At 45.0% G+C, this 19,890-nt stretch overlaps 1 protein-coding gene across 3 annotated transcripts in view; it reads right to left on the minus strand.

The window, feature by feature from the left end:
* Positions 1-19,890, minus strand: part of PEX14 (peroxisomal biogenesis factor 14) — a 114,720-nt gene that overhangs the window by 76,813 nt on the left and 18,017 nt on the right. For 2 of the 3 annotated variants that reach the window (XM_030222455.1, XM_030222457.1), the window contains exon 2: positions 19,105-19,152. In XM_030222455.1, the coding sequence (XP_030078315.1) occupies positions 19,105-19,152 (48 nt within the window). Of the gene's footprint in view, positions 1-19,104; positions 19,155-19,890 lie in introns of all 3 variants that reach the window. The other variant, XM_030222456.1, reaches the window with a different exon arrangement.

Here is a 19,890-nt window from a genome sequence, read left to right on the forward strand (position 1 = left end):
TGCAGTTAAGGATAAATATTTACATGCTGTTGTACAGCCAGCAATAAAAAGTATTTACATATGATAAATTAACATAGGGGTCCTTTTACTAAGCTGGGGTAAAGAGTGGCCTTATCGCACCCCTGCGCAGGGTGTTCCCATGCGCTAAGGCCATATTGACCGCAGCCATAAAACGGCTAATTTTCTATTTTGTCCATCAATGGCCATGTGCTAATGTTCTCACCAGCATGAGGCCATTACAAAAAATTACTGTGGGATGACTTATCGAAACCTATTTTGTAGGTGGTACTACTACTACTACTATTTAACATTTCTATAGCGCTACAAGGCATATGCAGCGCTGTACACCAAACACTACTACTACTACTACTTAACATTTCTAGAGCGCTACTAGGGTTACGCAACACTCAGGGCCGTGCCTAGGGTCTCTGGCGCCCCCCTGCAGACCATCAGTTGGTGCCCCCCCCTGCAGACTATCAGTTGGCGCGCGCATGCCCCCCCCGTGCGCACGCCCCCCCCCCCCCGGACCTGCCTGGCTCCAAGGCACGTCTGGGGTGCGATGGAGGAAATGGCTGGGTTTGGCCTGAGCCTCCTCTGCTCCATCCCCGATTCCACGGCGCTTTAAATTTACCTCTCTCCGCCTCCGGCTCCGACGTCTGCACAGCGTCAGTGAAAGCGCTGCCTGTCTGACGTCTCTCCACCAGCCTTCCCTTCGCTCGTTCGTTCCCTCTGTGTCCCGCCTTCTTCTGACGTCATTTCCTTGAGGGTGGGACACAGAGGGAACAAACGAGCGAAGGGAAGGCTGGTGGAGAGACGTCAGACAGGCAGCGCTTTCACTGACGCTGCACAGACGTTGGAAGCGGAGCGAGGTAAATTTAAAGCGCTGGGGAATCGGGGATGGAGCGGAGGAGTAAGTTTTTTTTTAAAATACAGCTCGACAGTGCGGCGCCCTTGAAGGCAGGCGCCCCCCTGCGGCGCTTACCACGCTTACTGTGTTGGCACGGCCCTGGCAACACTGTACAGTTTAACAAAAAAGGACGGTCCCTGCTCCAAGGAACTAACCAGTTAGTGTGTAGCAATGTGGACAAAGTAACTGATTAGCACCAGAATGTCCACTCTCCGCCCCCCCCCCCCAAACAATGTTTTAAAAAATTGTTAGTGCCACGATTAGCGTGTGCAAATTTGAACTTGTGGTAAACCATTTTAAGCTGTGTTAAGCAAAGGACCACATAGTATCATAGACCTGCATTTTTGTTCAAGGAGGATTGGGCAAGTCCCTGACCTCAACATCACGCTTCAGAGTTTCTTTGTTCATAACTATATCTGAACCACCCTGTAGAATAATCCCAAAGACCATGAGTGTGCCTCATGCTTTCGTTCTTGCTCCTCTCCACCTGGAGGCTGGGCCAAGTCACGTGGAAGAGTTCACTGCCCTACAACTGGTCTTCCCTTCTAACAGACAAGGAGGTGGAGCAGTTTGTGAAGGCGTTTGAACTATAGTGGCCTTCTGGATATTAAAAACCCATCTATTTATTTAGACTTATGAAGAGCTTCCCTGTGATATTTAATGTGATGTGCAATCCAAAATATTCATATAACATGGCATAAGACAACCACCATAAAACCCTAATTAAAACACTTAATAAATCCCTACACTAAACCAAGCATAAAAGGGAGCCAAAAGGAAAACCAAAACTTAAGCCACTTAATCTACAGGATAGAATTTCTTTGCAAGTCAATATTTGTGTTACTTTCCTAAACATAATTGTTGCCACATTAACTGAAATGCACATTTCCAAACACACAGAAAAGGACAAGACGAAACCAAAAAATTCTCTTGTGGGCAGAATGTTAATGAATGACCCAGAACATGCTACAAAAGTCTTTGATGAAGTGAAACTGGCCCCTTATCATTCAAGACCTTGAAAGTTGGAGTGATCAACTCAAGCAAAATGCATGCTTCTATTGGCAGCCATTTAAGGCAATTAACACAAGACAGATATGAAGCCTGTAAGAATTCTCACAGCAGTACTTATAAGAAGCTAGCGGTGCTTAATTTGCCAACACGGATATCCAATCCACAGTAAACTAGGCTCAACATCAACAAGGCTTGTGCTGCCTTCATAAGACTGGGTACAGTAAGATACAAGTTGATCTGCACAAAGGACATTGTGGAACCTGTAGCCATCTGCACATTAGTGTGGTAGAACATTACATAGAAGAGGGTGATGAATCAGCACAAACATATTTCATATATGAGAAAGAGCATAAGAACATAAGTATTGCCAAACTGGGACAGACCGAAGGTCCATCAAGCCAAGCATCCTGTTTCCAACAGTGGCCAATCCAGATTACAAGTACTTGGCAAGATTCCAAAAAAGCACAATACATTTTATACTGCTTATCTTAGAAATAAGCAGTGGATTTTCCCCAAAGTCCATTTTAAAAATGATTTATGGACTTTTCTTTTAGGAAGCTATCCAAGCCTTTTTTTAAACCCCGCTAAGTTAACTGCTTTTACTACATTCTCTGGCAACGAATTCCAGAGTTTAATTACACGTTGAGTGAAGAAATATTTTCTCTGATTCATTTTAAATTTACTACTTTGTAGCTTCAGTGCGTGCCCTCTAGTCCTCATATTTATGGAAAGAGTAAACAAGCGATTCACGTCTACCTGTTCCATTCCACTCATTAGAGGTAGAGACACTGCATGAGGGTGGGGGGGGGGGGGGGGCACAGAACAACCTTTCACCTATTGTGGGAGTGTCATTTTGCACAGGAGTTCCTGAAGACAATGAACATGGAATCCAGAGGCTGCACCCCAAGAAACTATGCAATCTATCATTCAATGCTCTAGACTAGGGCAGGGGTAGGCAACTCCGGTCCTCGAGAGCCGCAGGCAGGTCAGGTTTTCAGGATATCCACAATGAATTTGCAGGCGATAGATTTGCATACCATGGAGGCAGTGCTTGCAAATCTATCTCCTGCAAATTCATTGTGGATATCCTGAAAACCTGACCTGCCTGCGGCTCTCGAGGACTGGAGTTCCCTACCCCTGGACTAGGGGATGTCAAATCAAGTCCTCGAGGTCCACAACCTAGCCCGATTTTCAGGATTTCCAAAATGAATAGGTATGAGATCTATTTGCATTCACTGCTTCCATTGCATGCAAATAGATCTCACACATATTTATTGTGGAAATCTGGAAAACCAGGCTGGGTTGTGGACCTTAAGGACTTGATTTGAGGACCCTGCTCTAGACTATTCCCAAAGATTCACAAGTGGTGAGCCAGCCAAGATTTTTGGAGGTTCCTCTGCTCCATCAAGGTGTTCTTCATCTGGAACCAACTCCTCCTCTGGAGGGAAGCAGCGCTATCCAGAGCAGCAGCAAACTGATACAGAAATTGCTATGAAACTACAATACCATCAATGGGCCCAAGGAGGAAGATAAGAAATGAGGACTATTGAAAATTTGGTACAAGCAGGCCATTACCATCCCAGACACCAAGTCTGTCTGGCCTGCCACCCACCAATGCTTGGAGCCTTTTGGAAAATAGTCCCAGGTAACTGGCTTACTATAGCACTGTTTTCTGTATTTGACTCTAAACTACAGGAGAGGCCTAACAGGTATGAGAACTGTTAACAAGCTAAAACCTGCGGTCAGTGGCCTCCTTCCAAATGCTTACTCTTATACCCCACACAACAGCATTGGCCAAACAAATGGTGTATTTTAGCAAGAAATCAGAATTTCATCAGGAATAACTGAAAAATATGGTCATCGGTAAAAGAAGGAAACAGCAACACAGCGACTGTTAATCAGGCACAGCCTTCATACATTGCTGATGCAAGCACTCAGGAAAAATGCAAAAGGCTAATTATGAAGCAGTATATCTTCCTAAAGAGGGGCTGTTCCAGCAGCACAGACACACCCCCCCTCAAGTCACCTTATCCCCAGCTTCGGAGGCTCTACTGTTCCCTTCTCTGCAGTAAATCCTTGCACTGTCCTTGTCTATGTGCAGAATGTCAGCCTATGTCTTTTTAGTCACCTTTTCCCAGGCTAAACATGCCTTACTTTCTCAAAATAATAGGTATGGGCTCCACTCTTTCACTTTGCTTTTTGTTCCTCAGTGTACAGCCCTGTTTCGTGTACTGTGCATATCATGCTCTCCAGATCCAGAACGTCAGTGCACTGTGGACAACAGGCTGTCTACATTTTTCACTTCAGCCTGACAATGGAATTACAAAGCATGCTCCAAGTCACAAACCCTTAACCTTTATCTTCAAGATTATATGTTTCACAGATACAAGTATTTCCCAACCAGATAACATGTATGTTATTAAGGGAAAGGGGATAGGACTTGATATACTGCCTTTCAGTGGTTACAATCAAAGCAGTTTACAAATTATATACAGGTACTTATTTTGTACCTGGGGCAACGGAAGGTTAAGTGATTTGCCCAGAGTCACAAGCAGCTGTAGTGGGAATTGAACCCAGTTCCCCAGGTTCTCAGGCTGCAGCACTAACCACTAGGCTACAGAGACAAGAATAGAGTAGTAGGCTAACGGTTACAGCAGCAGGCGGAGAACCAGAAAACCAGGGATCAAATCCCTCTCACACCAACTCTCCTTAAGACCATGGCCAAGTCATGTCATATGCTCCGCTGCAAACAAATTGTAGCCTCTCTTGCAGAAGAAACTACCAAAAGAGCACAGGAATTTATAATGCAAAGCAAGTAATTAAATCTAAAATCCATGTCCAAAAATATAAAAAATTACAAACTTCTGACAGATATTTGAAGTCATCTTCATGTGTAGAAAGAAGATGGAAACAGCAGACACAGCATTCTCTCTATCAAAGGCCCAAGGAGGGACGAGAAACACCCCCCCCCCTATCAGCCAGGGCAGGAGGAACTCAAGCAGAGGAGACACTCACCTCCAACCGGGCCATAAGAACCTCCAATCAGGACAACAAAGGCTCTGGAATATGAATGCCCCCTCACCTTCCAACCAGCCAGGACAGGAGGAGCTCCAGGGGAGGAGTCAGCCCTGGTCAGGGGAGAAGGGGCTACTGGAAATGAGAAACCCATAGCCTTGCCAGGATGGCTGCATGCACCTGTTCCCATTTCTTAATTCACTACTTTCTCTGCCAAAATGCTTGGTGTTCTGTGGCATAACTCGGGATCTTGTTCTATTATGCAGGTATTCTTGGTACCGATTTGCCTGGTGATTTTCCTTGATACCTTAGCTACGTCCAGCACACCCCCAAGTTTCAAACAGGCTCTTCTGGATTTATATTTTAGATGCGATTACACCCTTTTACAAATCTGTGCTCCAGGTGAGTTACAATCGGAGATGGGAGGTCTTTTCACTCTCCTTTACCAGTACAAGTTCACCGGAGCATCACTGGAAGGGGTTCTAGGCCCACTTCCCTAACTATCAGGCTACTCCACCACAAGAAGGAAACCAAACGCAGTGGGAAAAGGAGAGAACAAATCAAACAAACAGCAATGCCAAGAGACGTCGGTACCAAATGACTATCCTCTACTACGTATGAAAAGATCGATGTTCATCACATACTAACATGTGGCAGAAAGATACAAATATAGTCCTATTTTTCTCAAAATAAATCTTAGGCACTTAACTTCAGGAGCTAACTGTCTACATCTTCCTAAATGAAAATTCCCCCTCCACCCCACTGAGAGGATGTCCGAGAATGTGGCTTCTACCATAATACCGTGGAATGCAGTAAGTTGGTTACTTTTTCATCATCTTTCTCCTACGTCAGCCCAAAGTCCTGGAATGTTCTACCAAGGTATCTAAAGAAGATTGATGATCACCAGCTATTCAAGAAATCTTTAAAAACATTTTCTTCGAGAAAGCTTATCCTACCAATTACGCTTAATCCCTGCCTACCTCAATTTGTCTATACCCATTTACTACGCCAACCTATTCAAGCAACCTTGTATAATCCTCCTGTACGTTCCCGTCTTTCTGACTTGTCTTGTCATTGCCCTCATTGCATTGTAACCTTTTGTTACATTGTAAGACACATTGTGCTCGCTCTAGTGGGAAATGTGGGGTATAAATGTACCGCAAATAAATAAATAAACAAATTTTATGTGTGGAAATCCTGCGGCAAGGGGGGGGGGGAGATTATGCAAGATGCCTGTGCAGCTGGTTTCATAGTAAGCACAGCTTCTTGTGCGCGTATCTGAACCAAAACTGAAAGTGTCAGTACACATGCCTTTCAAAAATTGTTTGAACTTGAAACATCTGAAAGGCTCATATTTACGCACAAAAGACCAAGTGCCAATGCATGTTGGCAGTTTGTTGCTTACCATCGACATTTAGAACTCGCACAGACTTCCTTCCACTTGGATAACATGAAAAAAAAAAAACAACTAGTAATTAAATGTGAAAATTTAACAAGAAATCCTCTCCATAATATCTTCCATGCTACCCTGGACCTAGAAAACAATTCTCGCGCTGTGAACTTGTCAAAAGTGAGCGGCGTACTCTCAGCATTGCATGGAATATGTTAATTAGCTTGTCAGCATACATTTTAATATAACTACCAGCTAGCACCCACGCACAATTCCGCCCTGTATCGCTGGGCGTATACAACCACATTCAATTTGCAGTAACCAAGCGGCTAAACCCACAATTGTTTTCTTCATCGGTCCCTGAGTGCCAAAAAAACAGGCAGGACTGGAGACAGGTTGGAGGGAAGTGCTAGACATCTAACTTAGGGGTGAATCAATGGCCTAATTTTAGGCACCTAAGTTAGGAAAATAATCTAGGTCAAAAGCACTCATCTTTCTTTTAAAACCGGCCTATTATTGACTAAAAAGAACTTCCAATCACACCTCGATACGTTGTCTGCACATATTATACCTTATAGGCACCACTTCGCAAGAGCACTAGGGGTAAATCAGAAATTTAAATCATACCCAACGTTCCCTGCAAACAACAGAGGTTCATGGTCATCATGGTATGTGCAAAACTAGCTCATTTATAGCCACTACCTTGGGAAGTCTCAGCACTTGAACGATTCCCACTGCCACCAAACCAATAAGTTAATTGTCTCAGACTTCAGCTTTGAGAGATGAAAGTATTTCCTAGCTGAGTTGAGCAACCCCCTCTCCCCTCCCCCTCTAAAAAAGGGCAGAAAGTCTTTCCCCAAGCGTGCAGATACAAAGAATACTGAAGCCCACACTATTTGTCTGCTAGAAATCTGATTAGAACTCAAGAGGCTAAGATACCTGGAAAAGTGCTCACAATCAAATCAAAAAATGATACAAAAGCATTAAGCTGATGGCTAAAAACCTCCACATTTAAACATTTAAAGTAATCAAGGAGCTTTTATTGAGTATTTTCCAGATTTCATTAGACCCCAAAGTGATGAGCACTTCTCTTAAGATGCACTTTGTAAAAATACACTTTTTGCCTATTTGGCCCTCCCCCTCGACACCCAAATCAAATGCTCTCTATGGAATATTTTCTAAAACTAAAATAAAATCACAATCTTCTTTTAAACCTGATATATAGGATTACATCTTCACTCCTGATCTCTAAGCACTTGAGAGCCATGAAAGGCACAGAGACCCCCAATCAACCGTCAACCCCTCTCACTTGGCACAGGGCATGCCAGACCCAGGAGCAATACCAAGGCAAGGGGAGTGGAGTACCTAGAACCGGGATGGGCAACCAAGGTCCTCAAAGGCCAAAACCCAGTTGGGTTTTCAACATTGCCAATGGACCATGGTTGCCCACCCCTGCACTAGAACTTCATTTCTGCCCTCTGAACTATGCTCTTGGCAGCTGTCTGAAAGGAAGAGGGTATCCTGCAGCATTTTACACACTCTGCACCCGGCTGTGTCTCTCCTTAGTCCAATGATACCGCCTAGATTTCTGGCTCAAACTTTTTAGGAATCTTTTCCCTTGTGAATTTTGCTAATTTAAAGTTCTTGCTTTATTTTGCTGAAATTGTAATAAAAAAATGAGAGTGAAAGGTATGCAACAGGAGAAAGAAAGCATGAAGGAGCGAAGAAAGCAAACGTGAGGGGGAAAAAAAAGAGCAGATACAAGCTGCAGAGAAATGGAAGAGGAGGAGAGTGCAAGGAGGGGCTGGAATGTGTCAGGGAGCAGACAGAATCATTAACACCAGCAGAGCTCCAGTACCCAGCAATTCATTTATTGCTGCCCAGTACAGAGAGCGAAAAGTACTTTTCATATAATAAAGACTCATAAACACATAGAAATTGGGTTAGACCCGTTTCCAATTCCTGCCAAACAATGCTTCAGAAAAATGAAGCTATATTTTAATTAGCTGGATTCACCAGTGATTTGATAACAGCAGATGCTGTCTGGATGCTTTCAACCTGATAGCCTCCAAATCCACAAACTAACAAAGTGCAGTACCAAGATCGTCCTGTATCTGCACCATTGTATAGTCCTCATGCCCAAGGGGCCAGGGACCTGCGGCTTACACAGGATAACACCGAATCCTGGGATCAGGGACCCTAAGCTCCCATGGTGATGTGTTCCCTCCCAGGCTCTGATCTGGGAGGGAACACAGTGATTTTTTTTTACTTTACTGCCATTTTTCCTAATTCAGGAATCTGACAGTCACCGCGAACCCCTGCAGTCGTACTTTGCAGGGCCGATAGATTGGCAAGTGGAAGGCTCCCAACACCCACACTCTTTAGAGTCACACTGATCAATTTCACCAATACACAAACACCAGTTTTTCTCTCTCTCTCTTACTTCCCTAATCTCCACCTTGTGTTATCCCGTGCCTAGCTTTCCAATTTCAGAAAAGGATCCTGCCAAGTCCAATGCACAGAATCTGGTGGGATTACATTCTTTGCCCCTACACTTTTCAGTGCCACCCATCTTTTTAGAAACTGGAGCCTCAACTACTCTGAGAGGGACAGAATTTTAGCAGCTATAATTGCTGCACGTTTACTCCATGACTGGAGCTGCTCTCTAGAGATTTCACCAGAAGGTCCTTGCAGAGGCTGAGCCTGGTAGCTAGGAGGCAGAGCACTAGGTTTGATCCCCAGGTCAGTCTTGCATGTCCACTGTCAAGTTGGCCAGGGTTGGGGATGCAACACTCACAGCCCTGGGGGGGGGGGGGGGGAGAAGGGGAATTAATTCCAGTCATTACACAATAGTGACACCTAGCGGCTTGATTTAGGACCCATGATTTCAGGGTTTAGGATGAAAACCCCTCAGGTAATTTATGGTGCCAAATCCCAACTCCGATTAAGCTGGAAGACCAAAGGACTTGGAGGATGTTCTGGATCAAAAAATTAGACAGAACCTCTGTCTCTAATGCTCACACTTCAGAGCTGTTGTGGGAGGCCCAGATTATCCTCATTCCATCACTGCTGCTTATTCACAAACATCTCCTAATTTATCTACTTGCAGTCCTGATTCCTTCCGGAAACTAGGACTGTGGATTTGGTACACCAAACCTTCGACTCCGACTCCTCTATTTTTCTGTCGCACTCCAACTCGAACTCTGACTGATATCAGGCTTTAAAGTTTTTGTTCTGGATCTAAAATACTGGTAAACATATTTACCAGTACTTTAGATTGAGGACAAATTATATAAGTGTAAATTTACCATATATTATAATCTTGTAAGATTTTATTTTGAAACTGGAATCGGAGTTGGTACATTTTTACCGACTCCACTCAAAATTGCTTCTGACTCCGACTCCACAACCCTGCTGAAAACTCACACTAGAGAGGATGGGGGATCACACACACACTGCTGCCTGCGATGGGGGGGGGGGGGGGCACAGACACTGCGCTCCTTGCCAGAACTGTGAGGGGGAGGGAAAAATCCTGACTAGCATGCTCATTGTGCCGAGTCCTGGCACCAAAAACAAAATCAAGCATGAGCCCAGGAATAGCACTAACACCAGGAACATAAGGATCCCCTGCAATGATCCATTAAGCCACTTTCTGAGAGGTCAGGTTCTCAGAGAGGGCAGGGCACAGGTTCTCTTCCAGCCGCAATGGGGCATCTTCACGAGCCACAGCCAGCAGAGTCTGCAGAAGGGATCCGGGACCCCATGCAGTCTTTCTGCCGCAAATTCCATCCTGCATTTTAATGTTTAAATTATTAAATGCATTAATGTATTTACATTATTCAAGGCTTATGTGCATTTTTCTCAGATAATTTATGTCTAAGAGTTTGGATGTCCATGACTGTTAATGTCTACAACCCTTCCTGTTCATTATTGATTCTGGAACAAAAAAAACTCAGAGTTTTAATGCCTTATTTTTAATGTATTAGAGTCTCAATAAGTGCATTCTCTTTTTTCTTTTGTAATTTCATAATTTAAGTAGTACATTTATTAAACTGACAGAGAATGAATTGTGAGGAAGTCTGGCAGGGCTCCATTCTAGTAAGCAGCTAGCCAATGGATCTCACAATCAGAAAATACAGGAGCCGAGAGTGGGGCTCAAGCCTCCCCCACCAAGGCAGGAACAGAAAGCAGGGCTTGTGCCTCTCCCCCCATACACAGGAAGGGAACAGAGGGCAGGGACCAGACCTCCCCCACTCTCTCTGCCAAGGAAGAAATAAAGGGTAGGGCTCAGGCCTCCCATGCCAGGGCAGGAGTAAAAAGTAGGGCTTGCACTCTCTTCCCCCACCCCCCCCCCAAAGAAATGAGCAGATGGTAGGGTTTGTCTCCTTCTCCCCTCACCAGGGAAGCAGAGGGTCTTAGACCTACCCCCCCCCCCCCACCACCACACACACACCCTCTCCCGCAAAAGGGAAGGAGCAGAGAGCAAGGCTCAGATCTCCGCCTCCCAAAGGGCAGGGCTCAGGCTACCCCTGCCAGGGCAGGCGCAGAGGGCAAGGCTCCCCCCTCAACCTGCCAGGAAAGGTGCAGAAGATAGGGCTTGAGCATCCTCTTTTCTTCACTTCTGCCTGCCTCCCAAGGCAGAAACAAAGGGCAGGATAACAAAGAGAATTTTTCCAGCGCTTTTTGTTAGAATGTCTTCTTTCATACATTTATTCTTTATTATTTTTACTATTTCTATTTTCTTATGAAAGTCACTACAAGTGCTCACAAGGTTTTAAGAAACACAAGGAGGCCTGTCCCGTATCACTACAGCTCTACCATTGCATCTCAGTCCTATTCTGCAGCACCCCACTATTTTTTTTTATTGAACCCACCCCCCAACAGCTCTGCCAATGCACCTACCCTCCCAGTAATCCCTGCTATAACAGTTCTTAGACCTCTCCCACTCTTGCCATATACACACAGAGTCTCTTAGTGACCACCTCCTAGAAGATGAATAAGAAAAAGGTTTTATTTGTCTTGGCTGAGTTATATTTTTTTCCACTTTTTACTCTTTTATGGATGTGCTGCTTTCTGAGATGCTCAGTAAACAGCTGTTACCAGTAAATTACAATCCGTGTCACTAGACCATCGAAGATATGCAGGTGTGACCCAATGCCCATGCGACTGAAAACATGCAGGTGGCACCTACCAACTACACATGCACTGAAGGGACAAGGGTATAACCTAGCGCACACACGACGTCCATACGAACTCTTCAGTGCTGGAGGATGTGGGAAGAGAGCCAGACCCCAGAAAGTTGCTGAGTGCTGGTTTAAGGGCTGACTCTGCCATTTCTAAGGTTACGTTTGTGATTTTTTTTTCCCCTTCTTATTACCATATAATGCTCAGTAATTAGTATGAAGGTCTCACTCAGCTGAGGATATAAGCTTGCTCTGGGACTCCACAGATTCAAACAAATAACACTGCCGGCAGGGGGTGAGCCTGTGAATTAGCATTAATATCCAGCTTGGGAGATCATGCATGCTCTTACTGCTTAAATACACATCTTCCTGGAAAGGCAGAGTCCTGTATTACTGGCCAACACTGCAACCAGAGGGGGTCATGTCCATTCCTGCTGCCTGGCTCAGAACAAGGCCCTTTATTCCATGGTTTTTCCAGCTCACAGCTTTCACACGTTTTTCCCCCTTAAACATTATTTTCTACAGAATTTCACAGGACACAGGCTAAGTACAAAAGAGATACAAAGCAGCAGTCAGATAGAATAAAACCACTGTTTTACAAACTAATACAAGAATAATAAATTTAAAAACAAGAACATTGTAGCAGTCTCATGAAATGTTTTTCAATACTGAAAACCACCCACCCTTGTTCTATAGCTCTTCCTCCTCACTTGTTACATTACTACACCCCTTCCTGCTCACTTGTGTTATATTATATACCCTCATTCTATAGCTCTTCCATGTGTTACATTATACACCCTCGCTGTATAGCTCTTCCTGATCACTTGTGTTATATTACTACACCCTCGCTCATGCTTCTTCCTGCTCACTTATGTTACATTACTACACTCTTCCTCCATAGCTCTTCCTGCTCACTTGATACATTACTACACCCTTGCTCTCTAGCTCTTCCTGCTCACTTGTTACATTACTACAGCCTTGCTCCATACCTCTTCCAGCTCACTTGTTACATTACTACAGCCTTGCTCCATACCTCTTCCTGCTCACTTATTACATTACTACAGCCTTGCTCCATACCTCTTCCTGCTCACTTATTACATTACTACAGCCTTGCTCTATACCTCTTCCTCTCACTTGTTACATTACTACACCCTTGCTCCATACCTCTTCCTGCTCCCTTGTTACATTACTACACCCTTGCTCCATATCTCTTCCTGCTCACTTGTTACATTACTACAGCCCTTGCTCCATACCTCTTCCTGCTCACTTGTTACACTACTACAGCCTTGCTCCATAACTCTTCCTGCTTCCTTGTTAAACTACTACACCCTTGCTCCATATCTCTTCCTGCTCACTTGTTACACTACTACAGCCTTGCTCCAAACCTCTTCCTGCTTCCTTGATACACTACTACAGCCTTGCTCCATACCTCTTCCTGCTTCCTTGTTAAACTACTACACCCTTGCTCCATATCTCTTCCTGCTCACTTGTTACACTACTATACCCTTGCTCCATACCTCTTCCTGCTTCCTTGTTACACTACTACACCCTTGCTCCATACCTCTTCCTGCTTCCTTGTTACACTACTACACCCTTGCTCCATACCTCTTCCTGCTCACTTGTTGCACTACTACAGCCTTGCTCCATACCTCTTCCTGCTCACTTGTGTTACATTACTACAGCCTTGCTCCATACCTCTTCCTGCTCACTTGTGTTACATTACTACAGCCTTGCTCCATATCTCTTCCTGCTCACTTGTTACACTACTACACCCTTGCTCCATACCTCTTCCTGCTCACTTGTTACACTACTACAGCCTTGCTCCATACCTCTTCCTGCTCACTTGTGTTACATTACTACAGCCTTGCTCCATACCTCTTCCTGCTCACTTGTGTTACATTACTACAGCCTTGCTCCATATCTCTTCCTTCTCACTTGTTACACTACTACACCCTTGCTCCACACCTCTTCCTGCTCACTTGTGTTACATTATATACTGTCTTGTCTTCAACGTCAGTGAGCCCTTAGGTCCCGCAAGGCCCCGAAGGACCTCAGAGGACAGCTGTGCAACCCCAAATCTTCACCCGCGGCGACCGCCGTTCACCAGGGGTTGAGCCCCCAGCTGCAGGCGGTCAGCAGGACTGCTGGAACCGCGGGGTTGACGGACTGACCTGGCTAGAGTCGGGAGTAACGGGCAATCAGCAAACAGCAGTCAGGCGCGGGCAACTCTCTGGGCAGGCGGCTAGCAATCCGTAGTCAAGTACAAGCACAGTCTCTGGATAGGCGGCTAGCACTCCGTAGTCAAGTATGAGCACAGTCTCTGGATAGGCGGCTAGCAATTCGTAGTCAAGTACAAGCACAGTCTCTGGATAGGCGGCTAGCAATCCATAGTCAAGTATAAGCACAGTCTCTGGCTAGGCGGCTAGCAATCCGTAGTCAAGCACAAGCACAGTCTCTGGATAGGCGGCTAGCAATCTGTAGTCAAGCACAAGCACAGTCTCTGGATAGGCGGCTAGCAATCAGTAGTTAAGTACAAGCACAGTCTCTACTCCGTAGACGGGTTCAAGCAGTCTCTGGGCAGGTCCAAGAAGACGCAACACGGAACCACTGCGCAGGCTTCGGGAACAGAACCTGAAGCAAGGGTGTCAGCTAGATTCCATCTTTAAATATCCCGCCACCCCGCCCTCATGGGAGAAACCCACCAATCCGGCCCTGGGAGTCGGCAGAGCCCCTCGGATTGGCTCTGCCCGATCTCTCAGGCGGAGTCACCGCCTTGGTCCTCCAATCTGGTGCTAGGTAGGCGGAGCTCCAGAGCCCCCGGCTCTGGAGCGAAGAAGACGTTGGCCCCCGCGTACCAGCGCCGCCATCTTGGGCGGTGCGAACCTCGTCCTGACCTCCTGCAACCAAGAGACTGGCGTTCGCCGTCACCGGCCGCCGGTCCCGGCCTGACCCGCCAGTCCCGCGGCGTCGCCGGCCCCCACGCAGGAATCTCCCGGCCGTCCTCTCGCACCGCGGAGGCCGCTGGCTCCCGACCCCCGCGGCGGGAGAGCAGGTAGGAGCGCGGGACACGACATATACCCTCATTCTATAGCTCTTCCATGTGTTACATTATACACCCTCGCTGTATAGCTCTTCCTGATCACTTGTGTTATATTACTACATCCTCGCTCATGCTTCTTCCTGCTCACTTGTGTTACATTACTACAATCTCCCTCCATAGCTTTTCCTGCTCATTTATTACTACACCCTTGCTCTCTAGCTCTTCCTGCTCACTTGATACATTACTACACCCTTGCTCTCTAGCTCTTCCTGCTCATTTGATACATTACTACACCCTTGCTCCATACCTCTTCCTGCTCACTTGTTACATTAATACAGACTTCCTCCATACCTCTTCCAGCTCACTTGTTACATTACTACAGCCTTCTTCCATACCTCTTTCTGCTCACTTATTACATTACTACAGCCTTGCTCCATACCTCTTCCTGCTCACTTGTTACATTACTACACCCTTGCTCCATACCTCTTCCTGCTCTCTTGTTATATTACTACACCCTTGCTCTGTACCTCTTCCTCTCACTTGTTACACTACTACACCCTTGCTCCATACCTCTTCCTGCTCACTTGTTAAACTACTACACTCTTGCTCCATATCTCTTCCTGCTCACTTGTTACACTACTACACCCTTGCTCTATACCTCTTCCTGCTCACTTGTGTTACATTACTACAGCCTTGCTCCATACCTCTTCTTGCTCACATGTGTTACATTACTACACCCTCACTCCATATCTCTTCCTGCACACTTGTGTTACGTTATACACTCTTACTCCATAGCACCTCAAGCAAGATGTGGGAGGAGTCAGAGGCACAGCCCACCCATAACAATGACAGAGAAAATCAAATGAAGCAGAGCCCACCAATATCACAGCACAGAGGACTAGCACAATCTCTTACAGAATCCCAACAGCATTACAATCAAAGACCGCAAAGATCTCATTGCTAACATCAAGGCTGGAATGCTGGGGCACGGAGTGTCTTCAACAAGAAGTCAGCATCCAGTGCGGTATAAGTGCAAGTACCTGTCCTTTGTCTTTGTAATAAGGGTTAAGGAGTGTGAGCCTGAGGTCCTATACATACTCTCTTCCTATGACCCTCAGCCTCTGCAGTAAGGAATATGAGGCCTTCAGTTTATGTGTAGGGAAACAATGCTTCTGTCCCTGTTCTCTGCCTGCAACCCACTCAGTTTCTTGGTAGGAGGTGTGAAGTTCAGTACCTGCCCCTCACCTATTTGGTCTTGTACAGTTACAGTTTCTGTGTTCTGATACACATGCGAATGCCCGGTGTGGACAGAGTGAAGGCATAACCTAATGTTAGAGTGAAGAACAGAGAACCAGAGAAGCCAAGGTTCAAATTTTGCTTCTGCCACAGACACTCTTCATGACCCTTGGCAAGTCACTTCACTCCCCACTGCCTCAAGTGGTAACTAAAATTTTAAGTACTCTGGGGCAAGGTACTCCTACTGTAGCTGAACTGTAACTGGCCTTGCTATCAGATCTCAAAATGAAGTTCTGGATCAGATGACGTCGAAATAAAGAATCTGTGAAAATTTAGGGGGTGAAATCCCTTTCCATAAGAACTGGCGCACTTTGAAATGGTGGATAGATCAGCAGTGCCAATCATATACAACTACATATCTCACAAATATCTGCAAGGGAGATCCCATGGCCTGTGTGAAATACAGACACATGTAAAAAAGTGAGACAGCCAGGCTATTGGATTTGCACAGGCAGAGCTGTACTGAGAACTGCCAAAACTCGAACTGCCAGACAGAGAAGAGAGGAACACAAACCAAGAGAGGGGCCTAGTCAGTGTCCCTTCCCTACCTAACAAAGCGTTTGTAACTTGTCTAACAGGCTCCATGCTATTTCTCCCTACTGTGGCACTGCCCAAATATTTATTGTGCCCAGCAGCTATTTGTATAAATGGGTGACACCAGTGCAAGGCTGCTCTTCTTCTATATATTTCAGTGAGAATGCAAATAAAAAGAAAAATTTCCTCTGACACACACACACAAAACACAGAAGCTGCTCAGAGAAAAGTAAACAGCAGAGCTGGCAACAAAATTAAAGGCAATGACAACCAAATGTCCTGATACAGTCATGTCAAAACCTTACGTACCCATCTATACCCTTGAGCACTGCCCAACATGCCCACAATATATAACCCGATTGTTACATTTGTACCCCACACTTTCCCACTCATGGCAGGCTCAATGCGGCTTACATGGGGCAATGGAGGGTTAAGTGACTTGCCCAGAGTCACAAGGAGCTGCCTGTGCCTGAAGTGGGAATCGAACTCAGTTCCTCAGGACCAAAGTCCACCACCCTAACCACTAGGCCACTCCTCCACTGTTGCTACTATTTGAGATTCTACACTAGTGGAATAGCAACATTCCATGTAGAATTCGGCCCTTGCAGATCACCAATGTGGCCTCGCAGGCTTCTGCTTCTGTGAGTCTGACGTCCTGCAGGACGTCAGACTCACAGAAACAGAAGCCTGCGCAGCCTTCTACATGGAATGTTGCTAGTGGAATAGCAACATTCCATGTAGAATCTCCAATAGTAGCAACATTCCATGTAGAATCTCCAATAGTATCTATTTTATTTTTGTTACATTTGTACCCTGCGCTTTCCCACTCATGGCAGGCTCAATGCGTCTTACATGGGGCAATGGAGGGTTAAGTGACTTGCCCAGAGTCACAAGGAGCTGCCTGTGCCGGGAATCGAGCTCAGTTCCTCAGGACACATGCTGCCTGTGCCGCAAGTTGTTGCTGAGTGACTTCTTCAGTGATGGGAGTCATGCCGTCACTCACTCACTCACTGCAATTTATGTAGTTAAACTAACCTGCCTCCTGGAATTTAATCCAGTCCACGATCAAAACATTAAGAGCACCTCCTCTCTACTAAAAAAAAAGAACTCACAGGCCCTGGGGCAGGAGAAGAAAGGCAACACCTGCTATTTTAACTACCCCTGCTGGTAGGAAGAGAGCACTAAAGGGTTCACTTTCTCTCCAGTCCCTGGCAGCAGGGGTAGCAGCCATGTCCCAGGCAAGTCATCAGCTAATGGTTACAAAGAAGGAGGAAATGGGAAAAATGGATATTTATTCTTTATTTACACTTACTACACCGCTTTTGCTGGTGAACAGACCAAAGCGGTTTATATTCTAATAAAAAAAGGAATACATAAAGAATGCCAATGTTCAATAGGACAGAAGGGAAGAGAAAAAACAAACATTTATAACCCTGCGAAAAAAAAAAAAACAAGAAAAAAACAAAAGGAAAAAAAAAAAAAGAGGGGAAAAAAAGGAACCAAAGGAAAGGGAAAAATAATAATTGCTGGAACCCTAATGATCAGCCGAAGGCCTGTCTAAACAGTCAAGTTTTTACAGCAGTTTTAAACTTGGGGAGGGATAGCTCACTACGAATGTCTAAAAGGAGGATTGTTCAAGGTTGCAGGGGCAGGGGCGAGGAAATAGAAAGCACTGTGATGAGTACTTTCATATCTGGGAAATCTCAGGCCAGGGAGAACTACACGGTGGTCATTGATGGAGCGGAGTAATCGTGCAGGGGAATAAGGGATGGTTAGGGAAGACAGATATAGAGGTAATCCGAGATGAAAGGCTTTGAAAGCAAGCAGCAAAATCTTATATTGAATCCTTTGGAGGATAGGCAACCAAAGATGACTTTTTAAAAGAGGGGCAATTGAATTGTATCTATGAGTGCAACAGACGAGACGAGACATATAGTCGTATTTTGGAGAGTCTGAAGTTTTTTGAGTGAAGATTGGGTAAGGCCTGCAAAAATGATATTACAGTAGTCCAGTTTAGAAACCAATAGAGATAGCACCAAGCCATGAAAAACATCATGATCTAAAAATGTGTGCACACACCTAAGCTGTCTCAAAAAAAAAAACAAAAACCTGAACACACTAGTGAAGAAATGTGTTGAGCAAAGGAAAGCTGGGTATCAAGGATAACACCCAACTACCGGCAGGATTGAACAGGAGTGACAGTAGTATTTAAAAGGTGACGGTCGGGAAAGGGACAAGGGGGGGGGCAACCAGTAATCCAACAAGCAACAGTTTTATTTGGGTTCAGAACTATCTGAATTTTACCTCAATCTAAGAAAGTGGGAACATTGATATTTCAACAAGAATCCACATAACTATTACAAACGTTCAGTTTTTACGGGATACAGAACTCCTGAGATCTGAAAACAAGTCGAATACATCCTCAGCAGCAAAGCGTCCAATCCCACTCCCAAAGAAGGTTAAAAAAATAACAAAAATATGTTTGTATAGCACCATCATCCACTTCATAGAAGTGACAATCAACCAAGGATCTATGGGCACTTTGTTTAAATATCCATAGTAACTAGTAACAATTTGTACACAAACTATACTGCTTCTCTCTGCTCACAAAGTTACAGGTCACTGACAGGGAAGTTAGGAGGGCACAAAGCAGAATCAGATTTGCTTGATTATTCTGCATTGTCTTTAATATGAGAAAGGATCACACGTTCTCCTATTAGGCACTTACTAGCTGTTCTCGTGGGATGGCATGCTCCATATCCAAGGGTGAAGTCGGCTGCAAGGGAATTAAAAAAACAAATTAGGTTGTGGCACCATCTACTGGACACACCTGGAAATTATCCCATTTTGCAATTCAAAGGTACATAACCTCACATCTTTGGGCCCCATTTAGTCTAACTATTTTGCATTACTTCAAAGTGGCTGAAAAATTCTCGGAATAAGTCTGTAGTTGTCTTTATCACTCTGTGCCAGTACTACAGACCTGAACCCTGTGTTTCCTGCTCAGCCCAATACCCTCAATGGAATGCTTCAAAAATAAGACATTTTTCTTACACTGCCTTCTAGATGGCTAAGACCTGATTTTTGTAACCTTGTTCGGTGAAAGGAACAGAAACTGGTCTCTTATGTGTCTCTGTATAGAACTGTGTACTATCTAGCAGTGCAAAAGAAATAATTCATAGGTCATTTTATAGAGAGCAACCATCAATATTTCAAATATTTTTATTGAAAAAACAAACAAGTTGTCACACTCCAAACCTGAAACATTCAATTTCAACATTATGCAAAAATCAATTCAAAACTTAGTCTTATAGAGTTTCTTCATTTTAATCAATCTCCCCCCTCCCATCACTTCCCTTCCTTACTCTATCTCCACCCTTGATTTTCCACAAGATTCCCAACTTTTCCTCATTCATCCTCTCTCCCCTTCCCCTATTCCACCCCACACTATCCCCTCCGCTTTACCTCTCCCACTCCCCCAGATCTCCAGCCTCTCATTTCTCTTCCCCCCCCC

The sequence above is a fragment of the Microcaecilia unicolor genome, chromosome 13 (assembly GCF_901765095.1).
Source record: "Microcaecilia unicolor chromosome 13, aMicUni1.1, whole genome shotgun sequence".
In the NCBI taxonomy this organism is placed as follows: domain Eukaryota; kingdom Metazoa; phylum Chordata; class Amphibia; order Gymnophiona; family Siphonopidae; genus Microcaecilia; species Microcaecilia unicolor.